At 40.8% G+C, this 22226-nt stretch overlaps 1 protein-coding gene across 1 annotated transcript; it reads left to right on the plus strand.

The window, feature by feature from the left end:
* The first annotated feature begins 70 nt into the window (after positions 1–70).
* On the plus strand, positions 71–18549 carry ark2cb (arkadia (RNF111) C-terminal like ring finger ubiquitin ligase 2Cb). Its single transcript, XM_033972228.2, has 8 exons — positions 71–399; positions 3683–4004; positions 6174–6302; positions 9540–9666; positions 10913–11017; positions 12873–12968; positions 15026–15129; positions 18017–18549. The coding sequence occupies exons 1-8, from the start codon at positions 339–341 to the stop codon at positions 18132–18134; spliced, it is 1062 nt and encodes a 353-aa protein (XP_033828119.1). The 5' UTR covers positions 71–338; the 3' UTR covers positions 18135–18549.
* Positions 18550–22226: the final 3677 nt, after the last annotated feature.

The raw sequence follows: 22226 nt of genomic DNA on the forward strand, positions 1-22226 counted from the left end.
AGCGTTTATACGTGACACAGTCTGAGACGCGCACACTCTCTCATCACAGTCTCTCACTCCACCATGGACCTGTGATGTTTACAGCGCCTCATCATCCTCAAAACAACACAGACATGTTTGTTCTCCGAAGCGCCCTCTTGTGCCTGCGCTGTCCCACGGCTCGTCTGCTGTAGTGAACGACAGCCAGGCGGAGGAGACAGTCGTACGGGAGGGCTGCCCGAGGAGCTAGCCTTTAGCCAGCAACATTCAACGAGCAGCCGCCTGAATGTCGATCCGCATGGGCTACTCCTGCTTAAACTCCGAATAAACCAGCGGAACTGTAAGATACGGATCCCAGGATGGTGTTAGTGCATGTCGGATATCTGGTTCTTCCCGTATTCGGCTCAGTAAGAAATAGAGGTATGGTTTTAGTATTCTCATCGACCCAAAACATGTGCCCTGTTTATCTTAATATGCACTGCAGCTGTTGGCTAGCTTTACTAGCTTGAGCTTAGCCCTGACATTAGCTCGATTGATTTGCTCCACAGACTAATAACAATCTAGTGCGCTAAAAATCCCGCAGTTCGCACTTATTTCGTGTCTGTTTCTTAACGAATACATGTTATTCATTTGCGGTGTGTTTTGTGGCAGATTAGTAAAAGAAATAGCGTCGTTTACGGAAGGCTACGCTAGCTCGCTTGCAGGTCGGAACGGAAACATTTCTCACAAAGGAGCGCTCACAAATGCACGTCTGTTGCAATTTACCTAATGACCAGAGACATTCCCGCATAGTGGCTGTAGCGGGGCAGTAATAGCTGTGTAATTGTTTTATTGACACGCTGATCCGGTTGATAACGTAACGATGCGATGTGTTTTTCCATGGCGGTATGTGCACTGTAAAAATACCGCAAAATAGACGTAGCCTCTCCAGCCACTCAGTTTATCTGTGCCTGGATGATGTCATTTGAAGATCATCTGGCCCCACAAGCCCCGTCGTGTTTTTACCCGCATTTTTGCCAATTACCTTTGTCAATTTGTGCACACACGAATCGATCCGCAGCCAATTATGTGTTCGGAGCAGTCTGTGTATTGTTATTTAATGCTTTAATGCCATTCAGTAGCTGTTTTAGCTGCCCAATGGCAAGAGCCGAGTCTGCGGTCACATACGAAACAATGAATTAAAAGCTCCAGTGTAACATTAATTTTACAACAGTGGCATCAGTGATTTCATTGTGCTTTTATTTCTGTTCTTATTTCCCTGTTTCATAGTATGGAGGCTGGCTCTACATTCTGCATTTTATCAGATCTTTGTCGTCCCCCCCATTGTGTAGCTAATGATCATCTGCTGCTGTGTGGTGTGGCGTGGCCTCTGCCTGTTCTCTGCATTTAGCTGTATTGTGACCCCCTTCTTCATTTCCTCTTTCCATCAGAAGACGGCATTGGTATTAAAAGCACCCCCCTCTCCAGATGTGTTCAGCATTAGACCCTCTCCAGATGTGTTCAGCCTTTAGACTTTCATGTTAAACAAACTAAACATAGCTAACACCTAGTCCAGAGCACCTTTTTGTCTTTTTTTCTGTCAATTTGCTGTAGCACTGATTAAGCATTTAGATCCTTTGTAGAAATCAGTTGAATGTCATTGTGTACCTCCCATCCAGTCTTGATAGAAAACATGCTGTAAATTCCTGTAAAGTGGATACATTTTGCATGACTTTAGTGCACTGCATCGTTGAACACCAGAATTCGGCTCATCCTCCCTTTCTCTAGGTGCAATGTACATAAGTAGAAATAATCCCATTGGAAACTGAGTGCATGCCAAAGCTAATACCAACCTCACTTACCGTACACTGCACCTGAACACCTGTCATGAGTGTTTCCATTTTTGTCTAATTGTTTCTGTTTCATTTTTTGCAAAAAATAATCCAAGCTTTGAATCACACTGAATTGTCAGGACAACAATATTACAAAAGTCACTAAAACGTGCGCACTGGTGGTTCATCACGTCTTGATTCTCACACTAACCTAAGCCCAAAATGCTATCCATTTCACAGGGATGCCTATTTTTTCCTGCACTGCTAAAAAAAAAAAAAAAAATCCTCTATTTAGTAATAACGTCTTATTGTTTGGTTGTGGTCTCTCTTTGCCTTTTGTTCTGGTAATGGTACTTTCAATGCATGGTTCACATTTATGATTCATAATTTATTTGTTTATGTTTTTCTACATTGACTAGTTCAAATCCAATGTAAATCTTTCTGTAGTAAAGATGTATCCTGCTGTACTTGAATCATGTGCTATAGCCAACACGTCTGCTCATTGGATGCTGCTTTATGTTCTTTTTTTAACCCTATATATGGAGCATGGTGGGCCTTGCGTTTTAGTCTATGTTGTTTATTTTTGTTGCATGGACTTATTACTATTTATTACCAAAGAGGAAAGAGATTAAACACAGATTTCACAAATACTAATATTTATTTCAATAAAGACAATAGTGTTTTTCCTAACCTTCAGTGTGCTTCTTGCTGATTTCCATATATTGTCCTCCTCCCCTCCCTCTCCCTTGTCCCTACCTGCCCCAGAACAAAACTCCACCCCCTCTTACACCCCCACCTTCTCCTCCTCCCTTTTCTCCGACAAAGATAGACTCCATCACAGGGCCTGAAAAACAGTCTATCTGCTGTCATTCGTGTTGATCGTTTTGACAGAGATGCTTTGAAAATGCAGTGTTGCCAACATCCACTAGCATCTGTAGCTGCGTCTAGACGTCAGGCTTTGACCCCAGCACAAGGTCAACGCCTGTGTTCAGCTGTATGGACTTTACAATCCTCCAATCACTGTTTCAAAAGTGAACACTGCATTTTCACAACATGCTCTTTTGTAAATGCAATGTAGACTTTGCCAAAAAAAAAAAAAAAAGTGATAATACATATTTGAATATCTCCATTGTATACACATCATAACTTGTTACTCCATCATACTGAAATACCTAGAACATAAAGCTAACATTCTCTGCTTAATTTTCTGCCACTTTAAAGCAGGTTTTAAAAAATGTTTTATTTACCAAATGTTTTTTTTAATGCTTCATCCTTTCCCTAATCAAAGGAACCATTCAAATATATAATAACAGTAACAGTATTCAAAGAAAGCCTATATAAGCATAAGTCATCCCATTGAGCATGTACTGCAGTCTGCTCACAGTAGTTGCCAAATAGTTGTGGTTGGAAAGAGGGAAAAAGGCATCCAAGTTATTTCCTCTAAACTCATGTGGTTTAAATAGACTTTAGTGAAGCTCTGTGAACACTGAGGCTCTGTGTCCTGTTACTGTCTCTACTGTGCTAGTGTCAAACGGGGTTATTCTGGCAACTGCTCAAGTAGATATTTAAGTAATTACAATGATGCTTCCACTGCACTGTCACGTAAAACGAAGCTGCGCTGAGGAGGTAGTAAATGCCGACTTTACCTGATCCGGTTTCCTTGTGTGAATCCGAAGACCCGCAGTCGAACCAGAGATCGGAATTGTGATAAGACCAAATAATGGTATTCATGCTCATGGCTCTCTGTGGTAACCATTTTCCACCCACAGTCTAGGTAAGAGCTAGGGCTTCATTAACATGCTATCTCACACACACAGTGACTCCACATTTCACCCACTATTAATCCCAGCTAATCTGTGCTGTGTGTTGACAGTCTTCCTTATCTCCTACAGGATCCCATTTCAGCCGGCAACAGCAGCAGCAGCACAGCCATGCTACCTCTTGCCGGCACTTCCAGTTAGGCCCTCAGGCCCCGTTGCCCATGGACTTCCCCATGCCCCACCCCGGGCAGCCCCAGTCGGGCATTAACCCTCACCTGGCTCCCCCGGGTCACCAGCATGGCCCTCCACTGCATCCCCCTCTTAACCCCATGCCCGCGCCACAGTTCCAGGACCTCCCCGCCCCCCCCTTCCTACCTCAGGCATTACACCAGCAATACCTCCTACAGCAGCAGCTCCTGGAGGCCCAGCACAGACACATCCTGCCACCCTCCAGGTACAGCACTGGGACTGTCATCATAAAAGCAAAGTCAATTTTAATGCAAAGGATTTATTTAATATTCAAACTTATTTTTATGCAATTTAAATGCGGCATAACTAGTAATGAACACAAGACACCCGTGTAGTCCCTCAGTCTTCCATTAAGGTTCATAGCTAAAGAAGTTTGAGTTTATTTTGTGACTCTTCAGACTAGTTTATTCAGTTTGGACACAGCCCTGTTCCTATCACTGTTTTCTCAACATAAAATCATCTAAGTGACTTTTACCATGTACTTTTATAATACATCTGAAGAACGTCTGATAAACTTTAAAGGGCCCATATGACGTTTTTTTCTGATTTTATGTTATGATGTTGGTTCCTCATCACAAACTTACCTGGAGTTGTGTTTTGTTTCATTCACACATGTTTAACAGACCAACTGTGCATATATAAACTGAGTTCTTCTTTCAAACTAAACAAACTCTGTTCCACCTTGTGATGTCATACAGGAAGTGCTCGACTGTGTTTTTAAACTCCACACACCTTCATGAGCATCATTTTGATAATTATCATTTTGATAATTGCCAATCTCTATTGAATAAAAGGTAAAAGGAGCTGTTGACTTGAAGACTAGCACTTCATGACACAAGGTGGTCACAAGGTCACAAGGTGGAACAGAGCATTTTGAGCTTTGGGGATGAGACAGACTAATAATAAAGGGTTACTCAAACATGTGAGAATGAAACAAAACACAACTCCTGGTATGTTTTTGAGGAGGTAACAACATTAAAACAGATAAAAAAATAGCTTTTTCTTTATTTCCATGCCTACAGTATGTACACTGTAGGCATCAAAACTATGAATGACACATGGAATGTAGTAAACAAAATATAAACTGAAAATAACTTAAACTTTATTTAGATTACAGTAGCTCAGTTGGAAAAGTGTTTGGCGGTTCCAATCCCGCTCTCGTCAACAACTAACATCATTAACAGAGCAGTCAGATCCACTGACCCACAGGTTGGCGGTGTAATTCCAGCTTCCACAGGTGAATACTGCCGTTTTGTCCTTGGGCAAAACACTTAACCCACCTTGCTCCCAGTGTCTGTGTGCACTGGTTTATGAATGTACGTGTGAATGTGTGAGTGGTTCCTTGATATAAAACACTTTGAGTGACTTGAAGGTGGAAAAGTGTTAGGTAAAAATGTGATCATAGATTTAAACAAAATTTTAAAAATAGCCTTTACCCTTTGCTTTGATCACTGATTTGCACTTTTGGCATTTCTTGACCCTGAGGCGGTGAAAGTGAAAACCATTTCAGGAGACTCCATCAAGAAGCTCATTGAGAGAAGGCCAAGGGTTTGGAGCGGTGTTGACAAAGCAAAGGGTGGAGAGTTTGAGGATTTAAACATAAAATGAGCAGAAATATTAAATTTTTTGTCTACTACATTATTCCATATATCTTGCTTCATATATTTGATGTCTTCTGTATGTATCATAGACTGTATATATAAATGGACATAGCTAACATGCTAGCCGCCGCGTTCCAAATAGGAAGTGATCATGGGAGCACTTCCCGCTCCATCGACCCTGGCTCCAAGTCACTTTACACTGAAAAACTGTCACCCCTCTCTCTGTAACTGCTGCTGTCGCCCTCAAGATTTCATATAAACCCGCTCTACATGATCCAGGCGTTTTTATTTCGCTATTTTGTCAGTGATTCAAGATATGAACATTAATAAGAGACAAATCAGGTGTCTTCTTTCCCTGATGTCGCTCCCGCTAGTGTTAGCAACAGGTTTGATTGACAGCGTTGCTAAGCTACCTAAGTTACCTTCAACAGCCCTGCTTCGGATTGGCTCTTTGGTTGCTATGATACTCGTGTTCAGAAATCCAAACATGGAACTCGTCTCCAAATTCGTCCCTATAACTGCTCTAGTCTCGATGAGCTTCATTTGACTGGAGACGAACGCTGTGGGTGACGTCACACTCACTTAGTCCACTCCATTGTACAGTCTATGGTACATATATATAAAACGTAGAGAGAAAACAAAACAAACACTGAATGAGAGGTAGTGTATGTTTGAGTTTTTGAAAAGTATAAAAGTTAACATTGCTTTGTTAGGTCTGAAAAGTCCAAATATTCTAGTGTTTTTTCAGAGCTTCTTGATGTTTGTGTTTACAGACGCACTCCAGAGAGAGTCCCACAGCAGCCCCACAGACTGCGGCCGGGCTACGAGTTCGCTCCCCCGATACACGTCCCGCCTCAGCCTGTGGTGCAGCAGCCGCGCTACCTAGCCGAGGGAACAGACTGGTGAGGAGAAAGGTTTTTATGTTTATGGCGTTTTTATATCAATTTGTCTGATAACTGAATGTGTACACACCAAAGAAAAATTGTTTATCTACTGAGGTCCCTGGAGAGAGATGAGTTAAAAGACGACAGAGGGGAAGAGAGGAGGGTTAGAGAGGGAGGGGATGAGGAGAAGGAGAGAGAGAGGGAGGGGGAGGAGAGGAAAAGAAGGCCCCCTTCCTCTTTTCCTCTGCTCCCCTAGAGAGAGGGAGGTAGAGGGTAGAGGAAAGGAAAGTGGGAGAGTGGGAGGGAGAGAGATAGGGGGGAAGGAAGGAAGAAGAGAGAGAGGGAGAGAGAGAGAGGAAGGTGAGCAAAAGAAGGGGGGAGAAAGAGGAGAGAAGGAGAGAGGGCGGAGGAGAGAGGAAAGAGAGAAAGAGCGAAAGAAGGGAGAGGGAATGAGGAGAAGGAGGGGGAGGAGAGGAAGAGAGGGAGAGGGAGGGGGTAGAAGAAAAAAAGTGGGAGAGTGGGAGGGAGAGAGATAGGGGGAGAAGAAAGAGAGAGGGAGAGAGAGGAAGGTGAGAAAAAGAGGGGGGAGAAAGAGAGAAGGGAAAGAGACAGAAAAGAGAGAAAGGAGAGAGAGGGGATGAGGAGGATGGAGAGAGGGGGGGGCGGGAGGTAGGGCGATGGAGGGAAAGAGGGAAAGCAAGAGGGAGGTAGAGGGTAGAGGAAAGGAAAGTGGGAGATTGGGAGGGAGAGAGATAGAGGGGGGAAGGGAGAAGAGAGAGAGAGGGAGAGGGCGAAATGAGGGCAAAAGGAGGGAGAGGGAGAGAGATGGAGCGAAGGAAAGAGAGAGAGGGAACGAGGGAGGTACAGAGGAGATTACTACTTTTTTACTTTTTCACTGGATTATTTTACTTGAAGGTTGTGTCTGGCTTCTAGAGACGACACAATCATGAGAGACTTTTAACAACACATTTTTAAAGTGGTAGATCAGTTGCTATGTTCACAGTCACATTTAATATCTGACTGTTTTCTGATTTCTGGAGTAATCAGATTACTGAAATATAAACAGTTATATCTGATACGAGTAATGTGATTTCTTTTGGATCGTTCACACTTCTGCAGGTTTTGGGAAAAAAGGACAAACTAATGTGACAAAGACAAAAATAAAACACAAAATGTATCTCAGTTGATAGAGCATTTGTCCACTGATCCGAAGGTTGCCACTTTGAATCTTGTTCTCAATGTAAACATTGGTAGATCCGATCCATTGACCCACAAGTTGGAGATGCATTTCCAGCTCCCACAGATGAATGCTGTTGTTGTGTCCTTGGACAAGAATGAATGTGTGAATGGGTGAGTGGTGGAAAAGTCCTATAAAACAACCTGACCGTTTGTCATGTGTTTTTGATAATAAGATGGGTTATTTGATTATTCTAGTTTTCTGATTTTTACTGGCCATGTAAAAGTCCCCAGTGACAACCGTTATATTTTCATAATTTACTCAAGTTTGATTTGTTATTTCATATATTGGCTATTGCTTTTGATTTACAGTGGTGGATGAAGTACTCAATTTTGTTACTTAAGTAAAAGTACAGATACAGAGTGTGTATGTATTTTTGTTTACTCAAAGCCGAAGCTTGAACTCGAAAACTTTCGTCAGGATTTTTCCACAAACATGGTAAAAACAACCCCTCAAATTATTTGAAAAATACTTTTTACTTTTCAATTCTGTTAAAAAGGGTAGTGGAGCAGAAAGTACAGATACCTGCTTTCAAATGTAGTAAAGTAAAAATAAAAAGTATCCACATTTATTTAAGTACAGATACCTACAAATTCTATGTAAGTACAGTACTTTATAACTTGTACTTCATTACCTTCCACCACTATTGATTTATCATTTACAAGATGCTAATCCCAAAGCGTTTCAGAGAAGGCATTTTGCTCGTATAATGGCTTTCGTATATTCCCATGTTCCTTTGATTGCCCTAAAGATTTGTGCTGATTTTGCAGATTTAAAAGCGTCGCAGTCAGTCTGGAGTCTGGTATAACAAGGACTTCATTTAAAAACACAGTGGCAGCTCTGACAGAATGAAACTCAGAGCAGTTCCACATGATTTGCTGTGTCAGATCACTTCAGATGGATTGTACCTAACATATTTTGAAGTGTGATATATTACTGAAGTAACTATAGACAATAAACAATAATACTGAAACCAAAACATAAAGCCAAAAACACGCAAGTTGTTAGTTTGCATCTATAATGAGTCATAAAAGTTATTCATTCACCCTTCTACAAACAAAATATCGCACTACTGCAAAGAAAAAGTCCCCATGACAAGTTGATATAGTAATTATCCAGGTGTTTGATCAGTGTGTAAAGTTTAAAGGTCATAGAGAGACCTGTGAGTTTGATTTACTGTGGCACTGCTCCAGCGAATATGAAAACATGATGGTAAGACAGGAGAGAGAGCGAGAGGAGAAAGATGATCCATTATTTAAAGGCTCTGCAGTTGTAGCTGAGCACACACCCAGACTCTTCTAAAAGTGTGTGAAAGAATGACTGAACTGCTCTCTCTCCTCTTTCTGTCTCTCTCTCTCTTTCATCTCTCGCCACTGTGTTTCTCTTCTCTCCTCCATTTCTCTCCTATTTCTACCGCTCTGTCTCTCTCCTCTCTCTGTCTCTCTCTTTCGCTCTTTCCTCTCTCTGTCTCGCTCCTCTCCTATCTCTCTCCTCTCTCTTTCTCTCTCTCCTCTCACTGTCTCTCTCTCTCTTTGTCTCTTTCCTCTCTCCTCTCACTGTCTCTCTCCTCTCTCTCTTTGTCTCTCTTGCTGTGTCTCTATCCTCTCTCTGTCTCTTTCTTTCTCCTTTTCCTCTCTCTCTCACTCCTCTCTCTGTGTCTCTCTCTTCCTCCTCTCTCTCTCCCTGTCTCTCTCCTCTCTGTCTCTGTCTGTCTCTCTACTGTCTGTCTCCCTACTCTCTCTGTCTCTTGGTGTGTCTCTGTCTCTCTCTCTCTGTGTGTCTCTCTCTCTTCTTTCTGTCTCTCTCATTCTCTACCTCCTCTATACCCTCCCTTCCCTCTCCGTCTCTTGCTCTCGATCTCCTTCTCCTCTTCTCTAACTCGTTTCTCCCCTCTCTGTCTCTCTCTCATTCTCTATCTCCTTCTTCTATAACTCGTCTCCTCTCTATCTCTCTCATCTCCCGTTCTCTCCCTCTCGTCTTCTCCTCTCGTCTCTTACTCGTCTCCTTTCTGTCTCCAGGGACCTAAGCGTAGATGCCGGGCTGCCTCCCCAGTACCACATCCACCCTCTGCCGCAGCACTATCAGCACTACCTGACCTCTCCCAGAATGCACCACTTCCCCCGGAACAACGCCTCCACACAAGTGGTGAGCGCCGCCACCTCCAACGCTCTTTAGATCAGACCAGATTTAAACCAGGACTAAACCTGGATTAAAACCTGAACTAAACCAGATTTAAACCAGGACTAAACCTGGATTAAAACCTGAACTAAACCAGATTTAAACCAGGACTAAACCTGGATTAAAACCTGAACTAAACCAGATTTAAACCAGGACTAAACCAGGGCTAAACCAGGACTAAACCAGGATTAAATCAGATTTACAACACGATTAAACCAGGACTAAACAGGATTTAAACTAGGACTAAACCAGGACTAAAACAGGACTAAACCAGGACTAAACCAGGACTAAACCAGGACTAAACCAGGACTAAACCAGGACTAAACCAGGACTAAACAGGATTTAAACTAGAACTAAACCAGGACTAAACCAGAACTAAACCAGAACTAATCCAGGACTAAACCAGGACTAAACCTAGACTAACCCTGGACTACATCAGGTCTACACTAGGACTAAACCAGATTTAAACCAGGACTAAACCTGGATTAAAACCTGAACTAAACCAGGGCTAAACCAGGGCTAAACCAGGGCTAAACCAGGACTAAACCAGGACTAAACCAGGACTAAACCAGGACTAAATCAGGACTAAATCAGGACTAAGCCAGGATTAAATCAGATTTAAACCAGGACTAAACCAGAACTAAAGCACATTTAACCCAGGACTAGACCGGGATTAAATCAGATTTAAAACAGGATTAAACCAAGACTAAACAGGATTTAAACTAGGACTAAACCAGGACTAAACCAGAACTAAACCAGGACTAAACCTAGAGTAAACCTGGACTACATCAGGTCTACACTAGGACTAAACCAGATTTAAACCAGGACTAAACCTGGATTTAAACCAGGACTAAACCAGGATTAAATCAGATTTAAAACACGATTAAACCAGGACTAAACAAGATTTAAACTAGGACTAAACCAGGACTAAACCATGGCTAAACCAGGACTAAATCAGGACTAAAACAGGATTAAATCAGATTTAAACCAGGACTAAACCAGAACTAAAGCAGATTTAAACCAAGACTAGACCGGGATTAAATCAGATTTAAAACAGGATTAAACCAGGACTAAACCAGGACTAAATTCTTACCACATATAGTAAGACCTGTAGGTATAGGTAGCAGATGCCTGGTCTGCATCAGATTAAACCTGATGCCCCGGTCACAGGAGCTAACTCTCTGTGTATGTGATCTTGTGTCTGGTTTTGCAGGTCGTTCATGAGATCAGAAACTACCCTTATCCTCAGCTGCACCTCCTCGCTCTGCAGAGCCTCAACCCCTCCCGCCACGCGTCTGCTGTGCGAGAGAGCTACGAGGTAAGGGCTGCTTATTCCTCTATTTCCTTCTATTTTTTTCATTCTCTCTCATGCTCTCATAGTTCCACACCCCTCCTCCCTTTCTTCCTCATATTTCCTTTCCTGCCTCTCTCTTGTTCTCTTCTTTCTCTTTCCTCTTTCTCTCTTCCCCCCATCTTGTCTCTCCTCTCTCTTTTTTCTCCCTCCCCAATCCTCTCCCTTTCTTCTCACTCTCCTCTCCCTTACTTTCTACCTTCCTCTTAGTTTTTACCTCCCCCTCTTCCCCCTCCTCTTCTCTCTTTCTCATCTCTCCCTTCTGTCCTCTTTCCTCTTCCTCTATTATCTTCTCTCCCCTCCACTTTCTCTTTCCTCCCTCCCCCTCATCTCTTTCTCCTCTCTGTTGTTTTCTCTTCCCCCTTTCTCTTGCTCTCTCTTTCTTTCCTGCAGTCATACACTTCATCACCCTCTCTTCGTTCTCTCATTCCTCTCTCCTCTTTATCTCTTATCCTTCCCCTCCTTTCTCCTCCTTCCTCTCTCCCCTATGTGGAAGAACTACTCCATTTTGTTGCTCCTCTCCTCCCTCTCTCTCTTGTCTCTCCTGCAGTCATATACTTCATCACATTCTCTCCTTTCTCTTTCATTCCTCTCTCCCCTTTGTCTCTTATCCTCTCCCTCCTCTCCTCCATCTTCTGCCTCTCCCTCTCTCCTCTCTTCCCTCCTCCCTCTCTCCTCTCTCTCCTCTCCTCCCCTCCCTCTCTATCTGTGTGACCAGTGCTCAGGATGTGTTTGTATTTATTCACTGTTCTCCAGATGCTTCAAATCCACAGCCGTTTTTAATCTCACTTTCTCCCTGTTTCATTTGAGCGATGTTTTTTATGAGCAGTGGTGGAAGAACTACTCCAGTTTGAGACTAAGTAAAAATATAGATACCAGAGCAAAGAAATACTCATGTAAAAGTACCACATGGAAAAGTCTACTTAATTAAAATAAAAGTACCACTTAAAAATGCACTTTGGGAGTAAAAAGTAAAAGTATTTCGGGCAGATTTTGACGTCTTATAATGCTTCAAATGTAGTGATTTTGTCCACTGACAGATTTGTGCTGGATTTTGTTCAACAGAAAAAAAAAATGTCTTTTTTTCTGTTTTTATTTTGTATATTATGTTTGTTCAAATTATGAACGTGTTAAAAATAAACCCTCAGCCTTTGCAGCAGGTCTCAGATAATAATAAAAAATAAAACATACTTTTATTTTTCGGTCCTGTTCAAAAATGTAGCAGAGCAGAAAGTACAGATACTCTGCTCTCAATTGTAGTGCAGTAAAATTAAGAAGTATCCATTGTAAAAAATACACAAGTCAAGTACTATTTTTATTACTACTTTTACTACTTTTATTTTATGTGCCACTATTCTAGTAACTGCTAATTGTAATCAGTCAGTGATTCTTAAAACAAATGTGAAAAGATGTTTTATAATCAAAACATTTTAAATCAAAATGACAAAAAATATAAAACAATTTATGATTATTTTCACCAGTAACACACTTCTGATCTAGTAGCCTTCAGTCGGCTTATTATTACCTTTGTCCGATTGCAAATGTGTCTTACAGATCTTAATTTAATACATTGGTGTGTGAATGGGTGTGTGAATGGGTGAGTGGTTCTTTGATATAAAGTGCGTTGACTGCCTGGAAGGTGGGAAAGTGCTATATAAAAATGTGACTATTTACCATTTACATTATTCTATCTGTAAACTGCAGAGGTTAATTATGTGTAATGAGGGTTTTAAATGGAACAGTTTGGATATGTGTTTGGGAGTCATGTTACCGAAATTCCGAGTCTTTTCCAATGTGCAAACTCCTTATCTTGGTTTTCCAGGAGCTGCTGCAGCTGGAAGACCGACTTGGCAGCGTCAACCGAGGAGCAGTTCAGACCACCATCGAGAGATTCACCTTCCCCCACAAATACAAGAAGGTACTGCATATGTACACTGTTTAAAGGACCCATGTTACACTATTTATAAATCCATGTCATAATGTAGTTTCCTCATCACAAACAGACCTGGAGTTGTGTTTTGTTTCATACACACATGTTTAACACATAAACCCTGCATATTTAGGCTGAGTTCCTCAAACAGAAAACTCGGTTCCAACTTGTGATGTCATGTAGTAATACAGGAAGTGCTCCACTGTGTTTTTAAACTCCACACACCTTCACTAGAATCATTTGGATAATTCCAGCTCTGGAATTGCCAATCTCTACTGAACAAAAGGTAAAATGTAGCTCTCAACTTGAAAATGACCACTTTATGACATCACAAGGTGGAACAGAGCATTTTGGGCTTTGGAGATGTAGACAGACTAATAATAAAGGGTTACTCAAACATGTGTGAATGAAACAAAACACAACTCCAGGTATGTTTTTGAGGAGGTATCAACATTATGACATGGCTTAAAGCTCACAAGAGTCAGTTTTGTGTAATGTAGGACATTTAGGTACAAGAAGGTACCAGTGCTCTACATTCATATGTTTTAATGAGCTTTTAATGAGGTTTAGTTCAAGCTGGGGTTGGTACAGTATGGATTAGTTTGACCCAATATCTGATTTTTGTCCTGCTGGTTTGGCCAATAATGATATTTGCAGATGTCAATATTAAGATTTTAACCTCCATTGCAAATATAGAAAATGTGAGTCTGGTTACTGAATCTCCCTGAATTCAAATGGGTGTGACTGACAGGTGGATTAGCCATTGCTCTGATACTCGTGGTAAGAATTCCAAATATGTAACTTGGCTCCAAATTCACCCCTATGTCTGCTCGCCTCGATTCAAGCTTCATTTGACTGGAGCTGAACGCTGTGGGTGACGTCACACTCACATGTCGTCCACGTCTTTATACAGTTTATGGCTTTGACCGCTGCGCTCGGATAAGCAGAAGAAGACAGAGGTATAGATCGAAATGACTGAAACTCTCTCGATTAAAATTTGATAAATTCAATACACAGCCTTGATTCAAATATGTTTTTTAGTTTTATTTTTACAACCCTACTTCCTACTGCTCAAATACGCTGGTGCAGTAGAAGAGGCTGTGACTAAAGTTGACGAGATCAGAGCATCTACCCACTCACGAGTTCAAAGGTCAAACTCATTTCTGTTGGCAAGCCGGTCTGAACTGGAGATGAGTCATGCAGTCTGTAGATACGTATGCCCAAGGAATTCAAAAAATGACACAATATGACCTAGATACTCCAGGAACGACATGATGTGAGGAAAAAGCATTGAGATTCATTTCAAAATAACTGTGGCATTTTTATTTTGTGTTCTACTTTATGTATTTTTTATTTATATGTGTGTGTGTGTGTGTGTGTGTGTGGGGGGTGTGTGTGTGTGTGTGTGTGTGGGGGTGTGTGTGTGTGTGTGTGTGTGTACATATATTCTCTCTGTTGTGTGTAGGTGCATGTGCATATATGTATGTGCACATTTATGTATACACACATGTCCATATGCATGTTGGTCTATGTACATACACTTGAGTGCGTTTATGCTTTACTTGGGAGCTATGTTTGATCCGTATCTGGGTGTGTGCCTGTGTGTGCGTGCGAGGATATGTGAACATATACGAATGTGTTAGTCTTAAGGTATCTGTGTATGTAATAGTTGTGTTCTGTTCCTGCGTTACCTCGATGAGCTTCATTTGACTGGAGCCGGACTCTAAGGGTGACACAAGTTGTGATTAACTGTATCAATTTCAAATAAAATCAAATATCTGGAAAAACAAACCTCTCTACAGATCTGACATGTAACTTGGCCTTTTTGAGTCACCTGCTTGTTTCCATCGAGATAAGGAATTCAAAAACGACACAATATAACCCAGATACTCCAGGAAAGATGTGTGTGAGGAAAAAAGATTGAGTTCGTAATATTCACCCACAAATGTTGATTATTTCAAAATACCTGTGGCGTAAACAAACTTGAAACCTTTCCCTGAATAATTCAAGCTAATATCTCCTCATTTTTGTCATTGTTTTTGCAGAGAATACCCCAAGACCTGAAAATGTGTCTGGATGACGAGGAGCTGGACACCGATGAGAAGTGCACTATCTGCTTGTCGATGCTGGAGGACGGAGAGGACGTGAGGTAGGCAAAATGAATCAATAAAAATAATGGCTTCTTTACACGATAGCTCGGTTCAGAATATATCTGTTTAGATTTCTATTTATCCATGGGTTTCATACTGTTGCTATAGCGATTAACAATGTAAGCATTTGAGCTTGAGGTTACTCAACATATAGGATCTTTAAGTACAAGAAGGTATTTAATGAGCTTTTTAATGAGGTTTCGTTCAAACTAGGGTGGTAGAGTATGGATATTTTTTACCCAATAACCGAACAGTGTAGAACTCAATATTACACCTTTTGACAGGGAAAAAGTCCTCAAAATGTCACATATAACAGGTAGTTGAAACCCGTACTTTTCAGCGTTCAAAAGGTATAATCATTTGGTTTGGAATTTTGAATTGCTATGGCAACGGTTCAAATTTTCTTAACTTTGGCACCACAAATTTGCAAAATGAATCTTATAGTTTGTCTCGTGTACCTGTGTTTAGGATCTGGGCATTTACTTGAATTTGAATTGAACTGAGAGAGGCAGTAGTTTTCAGATAACAGTAGTAAACACATAATAAGTATTAATAGTATTAATAGTATTTGCTGTTTTGAACTTGAGAGTTTGGAATTTTGAGGAATAAATGATATATATTTTTATCTTAAATGATTTTGTCGTGATATTATAAACATTTCGATATATCTCCCACTCCAGTCTCCAGAACAAAAGTTGCTCTGAGACATAGACCTGATGCCACACTGCGGAAAATCAAATTAAGCTGTATTAAAATGACTGATTGAATTAATTTTTTTAAATTAATTTTTTTTATCTTTATTTGAGTCAGTTTCACAAGTAAAATGATCTGCATTCTCTAGTCCTGGTTTAGTCCTGGTTTAGTCCTAATGTAGTCCTGGTTTAGTCCTGGTTTAGTCCTAATGTAGTCCTGGTTTAGTCCTTGTTTAGTCCTGGTTCAGTCCTGACGTAGTCCTGAAGAGACTTTTTGTACTCAACATGAGAAAAAAACTTTGCACTTAAAGTGGCTCTATGTAACTGGATGTATGGAGTTTGTATTACTTTGCCTATAATGTTCAACAAGTTGGCACTAACCATGTCCATCTTGCATTTTTATTGCTAAAATACCTTGTTAAAAAAAAAAAAGAATTTTGAGGAATAAATTAGATTTCTTGTGTTAAATATTTTGTTGTTTAAGCTGAAGTTAGTTCAAAAGTCTGCTTCCTCTTTGTTCATGCTTTCTTTAGTTTCCATAAGTAATCATGAAATCTATTAAAAAATCAAGATGGTTCAAATAAGAAACAGAAAGTATAGTTTTTGCCATGTAGCCTGGTCCTACCTATTTATAATGGCACCACTTTTTAATCCTATAGTGAAAAAAATCCGAAACAACTCATTCAGTCATTTCTGTAGACCAAGAAGAAGAATACTGCCTATTTACTATTTTGAAAGATCATAACAGATAATAATAAATAATGGCTTACACTTGTAATGCAATACACTATAGTCATTATTCATTCATTTCCACACTTGGTGATGTTAAGCTACTATTGTAGCCACAGCTGCCCTGGGGCAGACTGACGGAAGCGAGGCTGCCAATCTGCACCATCGGCCCCTCCGACCACCACCTATCATTCGCGCACACACCACTTTCATACTAGGCAATGTGGGTGAAGTGTCCTCCTCCTAACCTGCCTTCCACCTCAGTCTGAGACTATGGGCAGTGTTGAATGTTGTGATGCGATGCAAGCCCAGCTTATTATTGAGAAAAATTGAGTTTTTTAATGCTATGGCGCTGCATTCTTTGACCAGTTTGGTGTTGTGCAGAATTATGAAAGTGTCTCATTTGTGCTCAGTGTGAATCTGTTGGAGTTTGGCACAGTCCACACAATGTCTCATGTTTTCACAGTTTGTTTAGTGGAGCAGCCTCGACAAAGCAAATTTCTAGTAAAATTATTAAGATCTACAGACAACTTCAAATTAGAAGCTGATTGCACCATCTGATGGTTTGAAAAGAAAAGGCCGACTGAGCAAAGGCCGGGGAACTTTTAGGAGCTGTGGAGTTTGAGTTCATACCACAGACTGTGTAAAGAAGTGGACTAAGTGACTGTGACGTCACCCACAGCGTTCGGCTCCAGTCAAATGAAGCTCATCGAGGCTAGTGGTTATAGGGGCGAATTTGGAGCAGAGTTCCGACCAAGAGTATTATAGCAACCAAAGAGCCAATTTGGAGTGAGGCTGTTGAAGGTAACGCCCCTTTCCACTTGCACCACTGGTTTAGCAAGGAGCAGCCGCTGAGCAACGCTGTCAAATCTATTTGGGGAAAGAAGGCGCCTGATTTGTCTATTATTAATGTTCATTTCTTGATTTATGGACACATTAGCAAAATAAAAACACCAGGATCATGTACAGGGGGTTAATATGAATATTTTAAGACCAAAATGACGAGTCTGATAGCAACAGTTACAGAGAGGGGGGCGATAGTGAATTGGAGCCAGAGCCGAAAGTGCGTCCATGCTCACTTCCTATTTGAAACGCAGTGGCTCTCAGAATAGCTATTTCCATTTATACATACAGTCTGTGGTTCACAGAGGACAGAGTGGATCAGTTGCAGAACAGAGTTTAATAAATAATAATAATAATAATACACAGTCCACAGTCACACTTCTATGTTTAGAAAGAGAGATGTTTGTGCCTCAGTGCTAACGGAAATTTTGGGGCATGATAAATATTAAACCAACACAAACTTAAGTATTCTACATATAAAAGCGAGCAAGCATCCTGTTGTGTAAAGGGCCTATTATTACATTGCTTTTTGTTTTTATTTGCACTGTAAAATGAAAATATAGTTTAAATATACAGAACTACTAAAAAACCTAATATTTCTGTGTGTGTTTGTGTGTTCCAGGAGATTACCCTGCATGCACCTCTTCCACCAGGCCTGTGTGGACCAGTGGTTGGCTACGAGCAGGAAGTGCCCCATTTGCAGAGTGGACATTGAGACCCAGCTGACACCCGACAGTTGATAACTCTCCAACTCGCTCGGCTGTTTCGTCGTGTAATTCTCTGTTGCCTCCTGCGGGGGACGCTCTGCCAAAACCTTTCCTCTCTCCCTCTGCACCAGTCTTTGAGCCTGCCTTTGAAGACAGCAGCGACAGAGGGGTGAACATAAGCACACTAACTACAACACAACGCGATGGGCGTGGTCAGTCGTCGAGGGGTGGGGCTAGGGGGCGGAGCAGGTCAGATGATGGACAGATGTGCTGAGGCTCTTAGTCTATTTGAACACTACCTTTAATATCAAATGCCCTGCTCTCATGCTCTTTAAAGACGTACTACGTAACTTTTCTAATGAGGGGTCAGACATCTGCTTGTTTCCATGGAGATGTTATTTATCGCTTTGCCTGGAATGTGTCGCAACTTGTCTCTCTTGTATTTATTCAACTAAAGGTGTTTTTATCAGCTTAAAAATATCAAAATAACAAAAACATGCATTTTTACACTGCGCGTGATCGCTTCTCCACAGATCTGACCTAAATTGGGCTTGGTGGCATCTCCATGGAGATAAATGAGTTTAATGCTATTTTCTATTAAAATAAATTAATTTAAGTTTTACCAGTTCAGCTACACAAAGTGCTTCACAAAAGAACAATAAAACACAGAGATATCCTGTCTATCTAGTATTTAAATACCAGGGAGACGAGGTGGAGCTGTGTAAATCCTTATTTATACACGAAGACCCAGCAAGAGCACTTACACTCACCTTTTCATGGGCGCCCTGTTCAAAATACAATACAAACAAACAACAAAACAAATGTGTATATAAGTCCATATAAAACATTAAAAACAGGTGCATGAGTTTATAAGTTCATTACCAGATTATAAAACTGCGTTAAACACTGAGAGGGTCTGACAAGCAGATTTTCTAGGCAAATGGATAATATCTCCACATCTCCATGGAGAAAAACAGGTGAAAAGACAATCGATCTGAAAAGTTTCGTAGTGCACCTTTAATGCAATTTCTCTGCCACTCTTGACCATAGACTGTATAAAGAAGTGGACTAAGTGAGTGTGACATCACCCATAGCTCCAGTCAAATGAAGTTCACTTAGGCTAGCAGTTATAGGGGCAGATTTAGAGCCAAGTTCCATATTTGGAATTGTGACCAGTATCATAGCAACCAAAGAGCCAATCTGAAGCCAGGCTGTTGAAGGTAACGCCCCTTCCCGCCCGCACCGCTGGTTTAGCAAAGAGTGGGCAACGCTGTAGCTAATGCTAATGGGAGCGACCTCGGGAAAAGAAGGCACCTGATTTGTCTGTCTTATTAATGTTCATACCTTTGGCTATGGATAAAATAGCGAAACAAAAAACCACAGATCGTCTAAAGTGGGTTAATGTGAACATTTTAAGACTTACAGACAGAGGCCACAGTTTTTTAATGTAAAGTGAATTGGAGCCAGAGTTGATGGAGCCGGAAGTGTGCCCATGATAATTTCCTGTCTGGAACGTGGCGGTAGAAAGCTAGCCGTGTCCATTTATATATACAGTCTATGCTCTTGACCCACTGAGCCTGTGACGACTCCTTTAAGCTGCACTCTGCCCCTCAGCACATCTGTAGAGACCTGTACCTTGATTAGCATGAGGTTGTTTGCTGTGAAATCTTGTAGCTGAACGCTCGTGGTGTTATGGACTATAGTACAGTATTTACTGACAGTGTTGTGTAGCAAGCAAATTGCCTTTTGCTTTTCCGTTTGTGATAAAATAATACTAAAGGGTGACATGCAGCTGTAATAGTGACAATATTCCGTGTGGTAAATCTTCATCGGCAAAGAGGAAAACGATATATTTAAAAAAAAAAAGCCAAAAATCCCTCGTTGTCGTCTATAACATGGTGTTTGGATTTCCGGTTAGTAGCCGTCAGAGGTGATGCTAATGCGCTAACTGCAGGCATGGCTTCAGTGTTGTGTCGTAGATGGGCCTTGAGCTAGAGCAGAGGCCAGATGTGCATGCTGTACGGCAGGCTTGGGCTGTGTTGTCGTTGTGGAGCAGTAGAAACAGGGACTATGTCTGTGCATGTGAACCATATAAACTGAAGCGCTCATTCATTCACAGAGAAGGACCAGAATGCACCAACCTTCCCCCCTCCGTCCACTTCTGTCCTCCTCCATCCCTCCTCTTAACTCGTCCCTGGATAGAAGTGGGCGATATTGACAAAAACTTTGATATTTTTTGCGTCTCCATAACAATATGAATCAGTAATGGGCTGAAATGTGCCTGTAAATGGTTTGGTTAATCACATAAAAGCCAAAATCTCACTTTATACCCTTCTTTGGGAGTTTTGGCTCTGTATTAGCTGTTTTAATTACAGAAGATAAACTTGATATTCTAATTTTGCATCTCCAAAATAACACTCGTGATATTATATAATCCTTAATATCTCCCACCTCTATCTCCAGACCAAAAGTTGCCCTGAGTCGCAGATCTGACGCCACACTGCCAGATCTCTGCTACGTTAAAATGACTTAAGAAATAAAAATATTATCTTTGAGTAAATTTCACAGGTAACTTTTTTCAGTTAAAGTCGCACTATGTAACTTTTCTGACAGAGAGTTTGCCACGTATCTCCTCATCTCCATGGAGATTGAATTGCATTGCCTGTAATGTTCCACAAGTTGGCGCTAACTGTACCCATCGTGCGTTTTTGTTGTTAAAATACCTCAAAAAAACAAGCTCTCTTACTGTGAATGGAGTCACCTCTCCACAGATCTGACCTGTAACTTGGCTCGTTGGAGTCACCCGCTTGTTTCCATGGAGAAGTTTACTATTATATGATGGAACATTCTAGACAAAGATATAACATCTCCATGGAGACAAGCGAAGTTACACAGTGCACTTTTAAAATTAGAAACAAAACATGAACTTGAATTAACAAAATACATTTAATTTCATTGGTAGATAATTTTATATGTCAAATCAAATCTACTCAAGTCATTTTAACTCGCCTAGATTCTACGTTTAACAGTGCAGTCTGCGATAGCTGGGGTTAGCTCTGCGGCTAACAGCAACATCCCCTTGGCCTCTTCATGGTGTGATCGCCATGACGACGCAGTGCCAGTGTCCTCCCCTGATACCAGATCAAACCTTACATTTCTATATTACCAGAACCTTAATGCCTATTGAACAAGCACATGTAATTTCTATGAACCGCGAACCGCCTCTGTGTATCCTTTCATTTCAAGTTTTGGTATCTCTTTATTATAACTGCATTTTCGTTACGCTTAATTAACATGAACAAAGATCCATAATGAACAATTGGGTTATTAACAACTACTTAAAGCTGCCGTACGTAACTAAGAATAAATTTTGTTTATTGCAGTACTGTGAGCAGTCTGACAAACCTGACTCTTATTTGGCCTGGAGGAGGGCAGCTTCCTACTAAAAATGACCTGTAATATCCCACAGTCTGGCATAAAACCTATCTACAGTGGTGGATGAAGTACTCAGTTGTGTTATATAAGTAAAAGTACAGATACTGGAGCATAAAAATACTCAAGTAAAAGTAAAAGCATCAGATGAAAAAAAAAATACTTAGGTAAAGGTATTAAAGTACCTGTTTAAAAATGTACTTAGAGTCAAAAGTAAAAGATTTGTAAAACCTCCAGAAAGTTAACCAGGGTTGCTTTAATTAACAGTAGTTGCTAAGCTGGAATCTTCTTAATAATAATTCAATAATTCAATAATTCAAATTCATTATGGGGTGTTTGTTCATGTTTATTAAGGCTAATTCCAGTGTAGTTATTATAAAGTGTTTCCAGGTCTGTTGCTCCCACTGTGTCTGGTGTTACAGGGATAAACTTGTCAGCCTGTGATCTGTGTAGAATCTGTCTGACTATACACCCTCTTGTGGTAGTGTAAGGTACTGCTAGAACAACTGTGAAACGTTCAGTGCTAGAGGCCGTTTTCTATTTATCATGCATGAACCATGTTGGCGTAGTTCGCTTGAAGGAGTGTGAAAGGGAGAAAAAGCCATCCATTTGAAAAATACCAAACAAACGTTCTTAACTTTTATTTTCAAACATTATTTCTGTCGTTTTGCCACTTTTTTTTCCTTTTTCTTT

The sequence above is a fragment of the Periophthalmus magnuspinnatus genome, chromosome 9 (genome assembly GCF_009829125.3).
Source record: "Periophthalmus magnuspinnatus isolate fPerMag1 chromosome 9, fPerMag1.2.pri, whole genome shotgun sequence".
Taxonomy (NCBI): Eukaryota; Metazoa; Chordata; class Actinopteri; order Gobiiformes; family Gobiidae; genus Periophthalmus; species Periophthalmus magnuspinnatus.

Coding starts and splice junctions, on each gene's coding strand:
- ark2cb (XM_033972228.2), top strand. CDS start 339: ATGGTGTTAGTGCATGTCGGATATCTGGTTCTTCCCGTATTCGGCTCA. Junction 400..3,682: donor CGGCTCAGTAAGAAATAGAG/GTATGGTTTTAG, acceptor TATCTCCTACAG/GATCCCATTTCAGCCGGCAA. Junction 15,130..18,016: donor GAGGACGGAGAGGACGTGAG/GTAGGCAAAATG, acceptor TGTGTGTTCCAG/GAGATTACCCTGCATGCACC.